The sequence below is a fragment of the Phalacrocorax aristotelis genome, chromosome 2 (assembly GCF_949628215.1).
Source record: "Phalacrocorax aristotelis chromosome 2, bGulAri2.1, whole genome shotgun sequence".
NCBI lineage: Eukaryota > Metazoa > Chordata > Aves > Suliformes > Phalacrocoracidae > Phalacrocorax > Phalacrocorax aristotelis.
This window is the reverse complement of record NC_134277.1, coordinates 72,361,426-72,374,929: the sequence shown is the minus strand read 5'-3', so window position 1 is coordinate 72,374,929 and position 13,504 is coordinate 72,361,426. Positions and strand designations below refer to the sequence as shown.

The window sequence follows — 13,504 nt, the reverse complement described above, 5'->3', positions numbered from 1 at the left end:
ACTGAGAATAGAGCTTTGTTTTCATCTGTGGTTCAAAGGGTGTAGTGTGAAAATGTGTGATTCTCTTCTGAAAGGGTAGCTATGGTGTATGTGATAATCACAAAAACCACTGGAATCTGTGACTTGCAACAACCTCTGAAAGCTTATCCCTCTATCTCCATTTACCAATTCTCTCCCTTCCCCTCCCCTGTAGCACCATCTTATTGCAAAGCCTCTAAGGGGAGGTGCCAAATAGGGTGAAATAACTTAAGTATTTCCATAGAAAGATGAAAGGTACCTCATTCAGAAGTAATGTTTTTAAAGCCTTACAAGAGATTGCTTTATTCATTTTTTTCTAAGTAAAATGAAAGCAATAATGAACATTAAGTGGAATTAGCTGAGATGAAAACATGAAAACTTGGCCCAGCTAGGATGTCACATAAAGCAAAAAAAAAAAAAAAAAAAAAGAAAAAATTGGTCAGATGTTTTTCTGAAACTAGCTATAGAGAAATTAAGGAAGTCATGTAACCAAGTAAAGAGCAACATACTGCAGATTTTTGTTCTAATTGTTCAAAAATGTTCTCTGCCACTCTCAGACCTTCTAGACCATGTTTGAGCCCGAAGCAAATTTTTACTGTAGAGTTATAAACCCATGAAAACAGAGGTTTATAATGGAAACACTGGCACAATCCTAACTAGCGGTCTTGTGCCATGGGGTGCCTTTGTAATAAAAAAAGTCTCTCTGATCCTGTATGCCAGCCAGAATAGCTAGCAACACCCAAAAAAATAGACAGAAGTAGACCAAACATCAGCAGCACTAGCTTTCTGAGATATAACGAGTACACAAAGTCCTATGCACTGTAAAGGAGTACAAACAAATAATTTGTCACAGCTTGGAATAAATACAAAATAGGAACCATACTTTGAGAAAATGATGTGTTATTAAGGTATGGAATTTAATATCATTGTCAATCTATAAAACTTTTACAACCTCGTCTTATTTGCACGGAGATTACATCCCCAAAGCTCAGTGCCAAAGACACATGTTAATAAGCTCACAACTTTTAATTAAGCAATATGTATAAGTAGATTCCCATTAAGCTGTGATTTGTGGGCTAGTTCATTACAGTGGGTTCCAGCCACCAGACACATATTCAATACAAATCAAGCAGCCTGCATATTATCCAGCTTAATGTGAGCCTACTTGGGATATTTTATCACCAGTTCAGATTGGCGGTTCAGAGAACTATATTTTTTTCTAAGACTGGGGGCAGCGACCAGAACCTTATAATGACCCCATGTTGTTTTCTTAATGAAAATATCCATCTGAGTTGTTTAGTTGCAACTGGTAATTATTCATATAGTTAATCATAGTTCTATTATATATAATGTATATATGACATTCAGCTAGAACACATTTGCTCTCATTTGAATTAAACGTGTAAAATAAGGCTTAAAAGAAGGAAATATGGATATTAAACACATGGAATGATAAAAGTAATTCACACGTTCTACTCCAAAGAGATTGATGACAACATTTTCCAGATCTTGGAATAACTCTCTTTTGAGTTCCTCCCCCAGTTTGTGACACAGGATGTCAACTAGAATTTTTTCAATCAGCATTACTCATGACACAGTGTGGCATGCCATTTCACATCTTTCTTGCTTAGATGGATTTCCCACTGATTACATCAGCAGTGAGGATTGTACAGCAATCTGACAGACCAGTCTTAAAAATAAAATGGATATTCTGCAATATTTAACACTTTTTTTTGAGGAGTTAGAAGTTCATGGATGATTGGATCATAATCTAGAAGAAATTACTACAGTCAGATTTCTGGAAAGTAATACTTCATCATAGCATTTTCTTCTGGTATTCCTTCCATAATAATAAGTTAATGAATTAACTTTGCTACATATTTACAGTTATCAGGAGTGACAACTGTTGTTTCTAACAGCCCTTTCAGTAAGGATTCTCCTATACCTAACTGTAAGGAAATACACATTTTATTTACTGAGTGAAGTTTTCCATGTAACCTCTCTTTAGCCCCCATAAAACTACACAAAATACCTAGGGTCAAATTTTTTTTAATTTATGTTTTCTATTTCACTACTGAAATATTCTCTAAACATCCAAACTTAGCTAATGTAATGACACTATCAAGAGCTATCCAGTATTTATTTGGAAACCAGAATTTGCCATTCATGAGGTTTTACGAAACCAGGGTGGGAATGAGTTCCAGCAGAGTAGACTCCAGGCTGAAAGGGAAAGGAGGGAGCTCCTGAGAAGGAGATGTGAACTACAAATCAAGAAGACAAGGAGAGGAGAAAGATCATAATTAGCTATAGCTCTCAATGTAACAAGAAGAATTTTTCAATCAATATGGTAAGCTGCTTGTAGCCAATTAAAAGACTGTAAAGTAGGCACAATGCCATATGTAGATTAGGCTTGTCTCATAAAAAGAGCCTTAAAGCAGTGTTGCATAGTTCATGAATTGATTTTGCTTGAAGGCCAAAGAAAAAGGAGCTGCAATAAGCCAGTCCTATAGTAACAAAAGTGGTACCTCGGAGAACTCCAGCAGCAGCAAATGATAGTCAGCGGAGCTTTATACATCCCTTTTTTACCAAAGTTTCAACCCACCCCACTAACCTTCATAGGATCCCACTGGCACAAAACTGTAATGAAGATTTTTTTTTAATGATTACACTATTTCTCAACTCACTAGAGCAATGCAGACCTGGGAAAAACTACACCTCTACATTCAGCTTTCATCCACTGCTGAATCCCAGTACTTTGCCTTTGACAGCTCCATGGGATACAGCAGCATTTGGAGAAGTGAGGAAACTACCACATATGCCAGAAACTAAAGAGTTAAAAACAGTCTCCTGCAGCCTGCAGAGAAAGCGTGGAGTCAAGAAAAACACCCAGACATATAGCTGTTGAGACAGGAGCAACATTACAGCCATTAAAATCAAATGTCAAAGAAGGAACAATGCCTATTAGCTTTTAGAAACAAAAAATGAACAGTTCAGCTTTATCAAACAAATGGGTTGCACTATCCAATTACTAACTTCTGATAAGCACCATGTCAATTTTGAAATTGTACTGCTGAGTCTGTGGAGAAGAAAAAATAAATCTGAGTTATCCACATAACAAGGATAAAAGGAAGCCAAACTATTACAATCATGACCTAATTACCCAGGCAAATCACTCCCCTTTCAGGAACATTGTAAAGCCAGTAAAAACACTGTAGCCTTCGCTGACAAAGCTCTGACCTTGTATGAGGCCCCTTTCCTCTCCCATTTGTGTCCCATCTGATCAGAAGCCTTCAGAAGTCCTCCGATGGGCTCCTTCACTTGAAGCAGTATCATTCACAGCATCTTTTTGTTTCGTCTTAGCCAGGAACATAACAGCTAGGACAGTGTGTGCCCCAGCTGAGTGGGCAGCAGAGGGCTGCAGCCTGCAGAGTGAATGGGACTCCCCATCCACCGCACATAATTAGGCACAGCCACATAGAGTGGCTGGCAAGCATACTAGAGAAAGCCAAGGGCATAACCAATAGCCTATTTGCTTTTTTAGAGCAATGTCCATTGTGTTCAGGGAGGATGTAAAGGCTTCCATTCCTTCTTCAGTGTTGTTAAGTCTGAAGCTGGCTGGCAACTCCCATTTTAGTGCTATTCTCTACCCCAAGGTACATGAACTGTAGATTAAGCATGGGTTGAATTTCTCCCTCAGAGCAGACAAAAGGAGTTAGGAAAACAGCAGCAGCAGAGTATATCATTGAAAGAATAATAATAATAAACACCCCTGAGGTTTTTTTTCTTTTTGAAAATACATTTATGGGGTTAAAGCGAAGCATATTTTCACACATTCTTATCTAGCATATGGTAGTCAGATACCTGCATGGATGTAGCCTTGAACTAAATAGAACTAATGCTCCCTTTACCTTCTCCATATATCCTGGCAAAGCTGAAAGAGGGCACATTTCACCAGGGATATGGCAAAATTAGAGAGAAAGTTAATACCCTAGTAGGATTATTTATGAAGTTTAAAACACATAGCTACTTAATGACTTTGCTGACAATCTTGGGAGCGCTGGGAGCATAAGCCACGACAGAGCTGAGCAGGTTCCCTTAATGGACAGCCATCAACTTTGATCCATTAGGTGGACATTTTGTGTCTTGCCTGCTCCCAGGTGAGGTGGCATGGGTAACTTTGGAAGTTTCTACATTAGTGCCTTAGATGAGCTTTCGGTGGAAATATTCCCAATGTCCCCACTTACTGGGCTTTTTGCTTCACACTGTGGCAGTCTTGGGGCACATTCACTAGGTTCCTTAGTTGAAACTAGGCTGGAATATTATTCCAATTTATTCCTGAAAGTTTATTCCAGGAATAAACCTATCTTACTTGACTGCCTAATGGGCATTAAGTCCATAGGACCAGACTATAACTAGTCTGAAGTAAAACCCCACAACAGGTGTGACATAGATGCCAGACCTTCAGCACCAGCTGTTTTCCTCTACAGATCTGTTCCTGCTGTCCTGTGCTACTGCTAATACAGATGTAGTGTCTTAGTGTTACTTCCTTGCTCATTCTTATGGCATACACTTCTTGTGTTTTTTTTTCATCTCAATCTAAAATAAGCATTAAAGTCCATGTTTCATCCTCAACCACTTAGCCATCTTTGAGGACTCTTACCTCAAATATCTGTCTTACCACTCACAATATTTGTAGTCAAATAAGAAACACAGGACTTCCAAATAAACCCTTAAACCAGACAGGCAGGCACACAGAGCAGAAATCCACTTCAGTTGCAGCTATGCTGGATGAAGGAATAACAACATCACCTCCACCTGTCCTCACCACCCTTCTCTCAAAGATAACTGTGCTCAGAGCTGCTAGTGGAGTTGCTCATGCAAATGGTCTCTCACCTGTTTTGGGTAAAATGGCCCTGCAAAGCTTGAGTGACTGCAACAGAAGGTATTTGCAGAAGGAAATGGGTGAGCTCCCATGGGAGCTGCTCCTGCATGATTTTCATGCAGCAGCTGCAGATGATCCCTTCAGGTGGCACAGCTGTGTTCAAAGGAGAGCTTGTGTCCACAACAGTAGCAAGGGTAGAAGAGGAAAGCTAAAAAATAAAAACCTGAATGCAATAGCTCTTAATCTGGTCTCACTATTTTCTTTTAACACAAAGTTGTGCCTGTGTTCTTTTGACATTCCTTGTAAAATCCCTCTGGCTGTCAGAGGAGCATAGACAAGCCCTTGGCTTATAAATTCAGCCCCAACCTTGAGTAAAATATTGTGTTCCTGATAAGCTGGATTCATGTGTATAAGGCCATTGATTCATTGGGAAAGGCCAGCATTTAAGAGTTGTTAGTAGGTCAATGTAATGTGGTAAGCTTTTGGACCCAAAATATATGCAATTCCAAATGCAAACATAAAAAAAAAAAAAAGAAAAAAACGAAAATAGGAAGCTGTAACTGACTCATGTCCACCACTTGTTAAAGAAAAAACATCACGTGCTCAGACCATTAAAAATTTTAGACTTTTCCATCTCTAATTTGAAAGATTCTATGAAAAAGTAACATACCTTCTTACGATACACAATTCTAAACAGTAGTTTAGAGCTTCTCAAATATATTCACAGATAATATTTGTGGAAAAAGATAAAAACCTTCAAACATTGATTTTCAATTCAAAAATAAGAAATAAATACTTAAACAGCATGGACAACAGGCAAAATTCTGAAAAAGTTTGAAATACAGAGCCTTGCTACTGAAATCTGTCCTGTCATCATTCTATATACATGAACATATACACGCACTTATGCACTGGTTTTAGATATAACAACAGTTGTCTATTGCTCCAAATTCAATGGGGTTATTTTTTCCATTGCATGGTGAAGTTCTAAACTTTATCTGAAAAAATGTTGTGCATAATCCTTTCTTTTTGTATTTTTATTATTTCATTATGTAAGGACTCTGCTCCTTTGGAGTAAGAGGCTATTATAAATATATGTCGTAGTGCAGATAAGGAACTTTCCAATTTCATTAACAAGTAGCAAGATCTGTGCATATACCTCCCATACAGAACGTTTTAGAAATATGTCCTATTATGTCTAGTTAAGTCAACCTTGTGTCATTATTTCATATTAGTGTATATGACAGGATTGGCATACCCAGAAAAGATGCATCAGAACCATTACATGTCAGCTAAGAAAATGAAAAAAAAGGAATTCTATATTTTGAAAACTAGGTTAAATATCATGTCCTTAAATATTTTGAGAAGAAATGGCTGTATTGGTACCAAAAATAATGTGTGTTGTTTTAAGGTTTAAGGAAGTCCTTTGATTAAAGTTCTTGTAAAACAAGAAAAAAAAAAAAAACACAAACCACATTCTGAGTGCATATCTAAGTAGCAGATAGTGAAATGAGAATGAAAATCTTCTGCGCCAAGAGAAGGAAGCATTGCTTAAACACCTTGTTTTAGAACAATATATTGTAAAAGACTGATTTTTTTCCACAGGAAACATTTTGAAATAAGTCAAGATTTTACAAAATATTTCTTTCAGGTCCAACATCGTTATCCTACGCTGTTAGTGGAAAGTCTTCTGCTGTACAGGACTACTCTGGTGTCACTAAAATGTTAAGCACAACTTAAGCACAAATTGAAAAGATACTCATTTTGGGCAGATCTCATAATTTTCAGAGAACCCCAGAAACACAGGGCCAAAAGAAAACTCAAAACTTCTCCAGCCAACCTTTGTATTAAGAAGAGATGAACTATACCTATCTTATCCTTTAGGTATGGTTGTTTGCCCTGTCTCCGAAAACCAGAAAGAAATAATATTTGCAAGAAACTTATCCTTCCTCCCCTGACTGCAGAAAACAACTGATAGCCATTTTTACAATGAATCCCAGAAGAGGTGGTATTTTACTCCATGTATGGGCTCCTGCAATTATGTGCTGACAGGAGATTCTTGGTTTTCATCTTTTTAGTTTGTCCCTCCCTTCTTAGCTTTTACTTTTATAAAGAAAAAAGATTTCAAACCTAGTCATAGAAGAAAACTCAAAATAGGATTCCCTAAAGAATGACACTAGGGGAAAATCGAAGGACTGAAGATATCTTCATGCATAGCCCCCTAATCTTGTAATTTTGATACCTGAACTGTAATTTTCTCCCTTTCTAATGTTTTGTGTTGCTGGTGAAGATGCAGCTGTGGCTCAGACAATGGGCCATCTCCTGCACGTGCCGTTCCCAGGACTTCTGCTATGTGGCTCCTACCAGGCGACCGCTGTTTAGGAAGAGGAAGAGGCTTAGGAATGGTCTGAGACTTGGAACAGCTCCATGTGTTTGGACAGCAGATCTGAATGTCTCCCAATACCCATCATTTTGGAGGACATAATGTTGCTACACCATATAAAGGTAGCCCTCAATGTTAAAACCTGTTCTGGTGTAAATTCTCACATCTCCATCGTCTGTAACTGAGCAGCCAAAAAGTACCTGTGCTCACCATCAGTATCAGGCTTCCCATCTTTAGATTACTGGATAATAATATCCTATCAAGGAGATATAAGAGGGAATCAGAAAAGCTCATCAAAATGTTCAGTGACATGGCAGCAGATTTATGAGAAAAAAAGATGTCATTATAAGGAAAAAAAAAGGAAAGGTCATATTCATTAGTAAGAAGGAAGACCTAAAGAAGGTACAGGAGATGCAAATATTACAGATCTACCAGCACTTTGGAGCTTTGTTGTTAAGAGAGAATGAGGTTTTCTTAGGGCATTTAATTAAAATGAGGTACTGCTTCTCTTTATTTTTACATTTTCAATCTTTTTATTATCATAGCAATACATCTTCAACTGCTTCCTTAAGCATTAACAGCTGATTTATTTAATAAAACTGAGGACTGAGCATCACTGGAAATACTGCTTCCAATGGAATGCTCTCATGCTGTGATTGGTGAAGTGCTAAGTAATTTGCTTTTAATGCTAGCACATACCACTTAGCACTATATTTAACTGAATGATGAAAATCACTCATTTTTCATCCCCTTGCTTAACTGGTGCTCAGTGTAATCTATCTACTGTACTGTGAGCCTAGCACCAGATATATTCTAATAGACCGTGCTCTCCAATCTACAACAAGCATTTTAATTTTTAATTCATACTTATGTCTTTATCCTTTAATAGAACAGAACTACAGATGGGGAGTATGTTTTAGATAATAAGAGCACAGTAGGTACCTAGGGAAACTACACCACTAAAAGGATTCTTTATTTACACTTTTCAGTAATGACTACATATATATAGCTACACGGGAGAAAATTGTTGTAAAGGAACACTGCATAGACAGGCAATTACTATCCAACTATAACTGAGCATTATGGATGACGTTGCTGATAAGAGCACTTCAGAAAACAATTTCAAAGCCAATGCCACCCAGAGTATATTGACCAACAACCATGGGAACTCATAGGATATACGTAACCAAGATTAATAGGTAGGATGCTACATTTTCAGCAAAAATATAAGGTAAATTTACTTAATATTTAAGCATACTTTAAATTCAGCTTTCAAGAATATGTACTGTTGCAGAATTGTACATCCCAGAACAGATGAAAGTCAGTGGAGACATGCTGACATAACAGGGGAAATAAAAGTGGTCAATCAAGTCCTTCATGCTGATCAAAGTCTCGGGACCAGATCCACCTTTGTTAAAAAAATCAGCATAGTCCTATCAGAACTGAAGGTGTGGTGGGTCCGCACGTAAAGTCAGTCTTGCCATCAGACTAAATAGTAACATATTACCAACACTAAAGTCAAAATCGCACAGAACCAGACTAGGATCTCTTAACTCAGTGGCGGGAAAGCTACGGTATAATATTGCCTAAAGGGATTTTTACTATTACATTCAGTCACGTTCAAAGGCAAAACTGAGGCCAAGATGATGCATATAGTATGATGCTGCCCACAGCATGCTGTCGTCTTGGTACTGTTGCCCAGAAAGTGCAGTAGGTTACAGAGCACCTCCTTAACTCATAGCAGAGGACAGTCATGTACACAAGCAATCCTAGTGGCCTCCTCTGCATTGTTTGTGTCATTCCCTCATTGTGGCATAAGTGGCGTCACCTGGGGTAACTGGTGAAAAGCACAACTCTGGTAGAAAAAACACACAGAAAAATTCTTGGACTGGACGGTTTCTCTTCAGCTAGTTTCTTTTTCAAAGATTTTAAAGTGTCAACAGGCAAAGCAAACATTAAAAAGGCATTTTTATTCCTGCTATGACAAAGAAAAGTCATCCAAGTAATATCTGATGCAATAGAACCCACAAAAATCACATCATTTCTTGTAGATATTCAGAAGATTTTTAACACCATTTCTGTCTGGATGTAACACATGAAAACACACACGTGCAAATGCACACAAATCTATTAAATAAAGAAAAAAGTGAAACCAAATTTCTATCATGCATACCCAAAGAAAAACTGTTTTCAGGAGTGGCCTATAAATATCCAGATTACCACCTAATGTCATTTAATTATTATCCAGATGGACGAGAACCATAGATTTAAGTATCAAAATTAATCAACAATGTTCAAGACAGTAGGAAAGACCTTGCAAAGGTAAATGCATCTGAAAAAGTTTTACTGTACCAGTGTGAAGAAAGGACACCAGAAAAGCATACATGTTAGAAAAATGGCACTGATTACTATGTTAATTGATAACAGTGTTCTACATGAATGATTTAAAATAGCAGGAAAGCAAGGCTCTTCCCTTTTCCCTCTGCATTTTCAGGACAAAAAGGATGCTACTACAGGGAAGTCCAAGAGTCAGGATGCTGGCAGTCCGCCCTTTATTTCTACATTTGCCTCTGACTTCGGTGACCTTCGACAAATGACTTCACCTTTCTTCATGTGTTCACCTTTCCACCTTCTCCTTCTGTTGTCTCTCTTAGGCCTTGCCTTTGGGGCATGGTCTTCATTTCTTATGCATTTGTATGAAGCCAAACAAAATAGGCACTGACTGGTTCAAACTAATAGGCAATACTTTAGTGCTACTAAGAAAGCATGAGGATAACCTCCAGGTTGCTTTAAGCTGCTGTAACTCCCAGAGAAGCAGGTCTGGCCAACATTAAGACCCCAGCAAAATTATCTTCTCTGGGATCTTGTAAATTTTGCAGCCTGTTGGGGCTTGGCTACAGAAATGGTGGCATGAAGCCATCATTGTTCCTCTTCTGGGCATCTTTGCAGCCTTGCAATTACAATAGTGCTGCGCTTTGAACAATTACTGAAAACACTGTCAATATTTTAGTCATGAAACTTGAAAGACAAATCAGCAACATTTGCCCCCCCCATCACTAGCAGGTAGAAGCAAACCTGAAAAAGCAGGAACAAGCAAACCTGAGAAATCTAGGAATGTCATATAAAATAATTACATCTGCACGATCCAATCTGTGATCTGGTCCAGTGAGCTCACCACACCGAAAAGTTTAATGAAGCCACAGAAGAGCTATGACTGGAGCATTTGCAGGACACCACTGTACACACAGAGGTGCAGACGTCAGAACCGTAAATCATGTCAGACAGTAACCATAACATGGATGAGGATGTAAACAGCTCTGTGGCCTACACGTTACTGCAGGAATTAGCTCTTGTTGGAGATAACATGATTTCCTGAAGATTAGAGAAAAAGATGTAGAGAAAGACATGATGTAAATACATGGGCAACAGTTTACCAATGACCTCCCTCCCCCAATGAGAGGGAGACAGGAGCAAGAGCACATACACTATATTTATCAGCTTTTCTTCAAAGAACTGTCTCTTGTGTGATCATGTAAACTTTCCAAGGTTTCTCTGTCAGCAGACAAGATTACTGTGGATTTAAAAGTAACACAAGGTGCTTTCAACTGAACTTTACTTCTCGGAGGGCATCAGAAAACTGGCACCAATAGGACTCAGCTAAGTGCAAGGATCTGGTGGAGCCAGCTCTGGCACTGAGATCCTGGGTAAGGAACAAGAGGAGATTGATATCTTTCAATAACAGTGACATCTAAGGACACCCGGTGTGTTCCGTAATTCTCTGTCATCAAACACCCTGATACTGCTTTCAATCAGCAGCAACTTCACTTAGCAACTTAACATACATGGGCATACTCCACTCTGCAGTACTTCTCCAGGCACTGGAAGGGGTCAAGTGGCTCTCAGTACATAGTGGAAAATACAATGCATGTCTGAGAGACTGGGACTTTCACATTCAGGCCAATATGTGTGGACATATACCTAATTATATATAAAGTAGATGATTTAAGCCTGCCCTCAGCATACTTTAAACTCTGGCCCTTGCTCCACATAGATTGCGTTACTGTACTGAGTTTCTGAACGGAAAGTGTGACAGCGTTTGGGTGAATGACAGCTCTTCAGCCTTCAGGACTCTTGCAACAGAACTATTAAACCACCCAGGGATGAAGACCCACTGGAAAACACAACTGTGAAATTTCAGCCCTAACAAATCACACCCGAGCCTTTCCAAGAGAAACTGTGTTTTCAAATTATCTGTTGTCTTCTATCCCTTCCATGGTTTTACGCTTAGGTATCGGCATTGTTTTTCAGCTAAGTACAGAAACAGAAAATAATACCTTTCCAACTTGTTGTACTCTTTTTCCTCTCCCTCAGCTTGATACGTGAAGATGTATGCAACACACCGTCCATTTCGCTTACATGCTCCTGGGCTGTGCTCATTTCATTACACAAAAGACTTTCTCCAGTAATATCACCAAAAGCCTGAAAAACAGAACGGACAAAACCAACACATTATTATGGCAGCATTCAGTGAAATATCAGAGGGAACGTAGATGACTTTGATTGCACTTCCCCACCCCTCTCTTCTTGCTTTCAAAATATTGCGGCTTAGAAGCTTTTTGTGTGTGTGAAATTTTATTCTGTCATACTAATAACCCAGCTTTACAGCAGCTTACAGTTTAGCTTTCATGGTTCAGTTCCACTCCTAGGCTTATAACAATTTTTCTAACAGTTCTGCCAAAATATTATAAAGTAAAAGTTACTGTAAATGTATTCACTAATACAGATAGAGCACTGAGATTAGCAATTTAAACACATGTGAAATGTGAATTCGCCTAATTTTTCTCAGACTCTAAACACTTTAGTAAAACAGTGGAATGGGGATTTTTACGCCTGTTGCTTTTAATAATTTCTTCTTATGATGTTCTTGACACATGGAGAAGATTTGAGTGAATAAAGAATAGACCTTCAAAGAAGAAAGTCATGGCCATGAGGAGGAGATGATGTGTTATAGGACTGGAAACCGGTTATAAAGCCAAGACACTGCATCAGATCCAGCTCAGTTCATTAGCAGTTACCACATCACATGTCAATTCCTCAGCTTGTGTCATGTGGGTGGCATTTTGCACAAGAGCGCCCTGGATCTGATTGTTTTCACTTTCTGGAGTGCCCATGTAAGAGAAATTTTGCGTAGATGAATGTGAGCAGAAATCAAATTTTAGCCGCTGAGAAGTAACAGAGCCTCAGCTCTGTCTAGCTGCTGTTACTCAAACGCCAGCATGCAAAAAGCAGATTGCTCCAGTAATACCGAAATGTTTTAATGAATTTTGCTATTCTCAAGCTGGTTTAGCACAGCTGTAATAAATTATACAAACACTGGTTTATGTACAGGAATAATCTCTAATTTCTATTGTATTTTTGTGTACTTTAATAATCTGCCTGATTAAGCACCTTGAAATCTTTGTTGTACTTTTGGGTTTGATACCCTGTGAAGCTGGGAAGTGCTGTTGCCTCTCAAACAGGGGAATACAGGCAACGTAGGGGATATCCCCACCTCACGTAAAAAACTGTGATTGAACATTGGAGCGGTCTTGTGCGTCCTACATCCTAGGCAAGTTTCTTCATACCAAGCTACTCTTTCTTCTTAGGTACATACCACTTACACAGAACACCCACTACTTCATTTTTAGTTTTACTCTTTTACACTAAGAGTTAGCCTGGTTTTAGATTGTCCTAAGATGCTTCTGTCATGGCATAAAAAATCTTCAGGGCAGGTCAAAGAGAGATACATCATCATGGCAGGGCTTCATAGCAACGATTTTGCAATAGGCAAAGTCAAGAAGACAAAAGACAAAAAGGGGGCCTATTGCATCAGTGAGCTAACAGAAACAGCAATATTATTCCTGTCGCAATAAGCTGAGAAAAAATGTGGAAATATAGTCAGGGTACACCTGGACATTTAATCCTAATTCCCCAGAAGTTAGAACACTAATTTCATAGAATCATAGAATCATTTATGTTCAAAAAGACCTTTAAGAGCATCAAGTCCTAGCACAGCCAAGTCCACCACTAAACCATGTCCCTGAGCCCCACATCTACATATCTTTTAAATACCTCCAGGGATGGTGACTCAGCAGCTTCCCTGGGCAGCCTGTTCCAAAGCTTGACAACCCTTTCAGTGAAAAAATTTTTCCTAACATCCAATCTAAACCTCCCCTGATGCA

The 13,504-nt window shown here is 38.6% G+C and overlaps 1 protein-coding gene across 1 annotated transcript in view; it reads right to left on the bottom strand.

The window, feature by feature from the left end:
* Window positions 1–9,168: 9,168 nt before the first annotated feature.
* LOC142053695 (uncharacterized) overlaps window positions 9,169–13,504 on the bottom strand; it is a 119,808-nt gene continuing 115,472 nt past the window's right edge. Inside the window, exons 14-15 of the mRNA XM_075085711.1 lie at window positions 11,618–11,762; window positions 9,169–10,655 (exon numbers count right to left, since the gene is read on the bottom strand). Of these exons, the coding sequence (XP_074941812.1) occupies window positions 10,627–10,655; window positions 11,618–11,762 (174 nt within the window). The 3' untranslated portion in view covers window positions 9,169–10,626. The remainder of the gene's footprint in view (window positions 10,656–11,617; window positions 11,763–13,504) is intronic.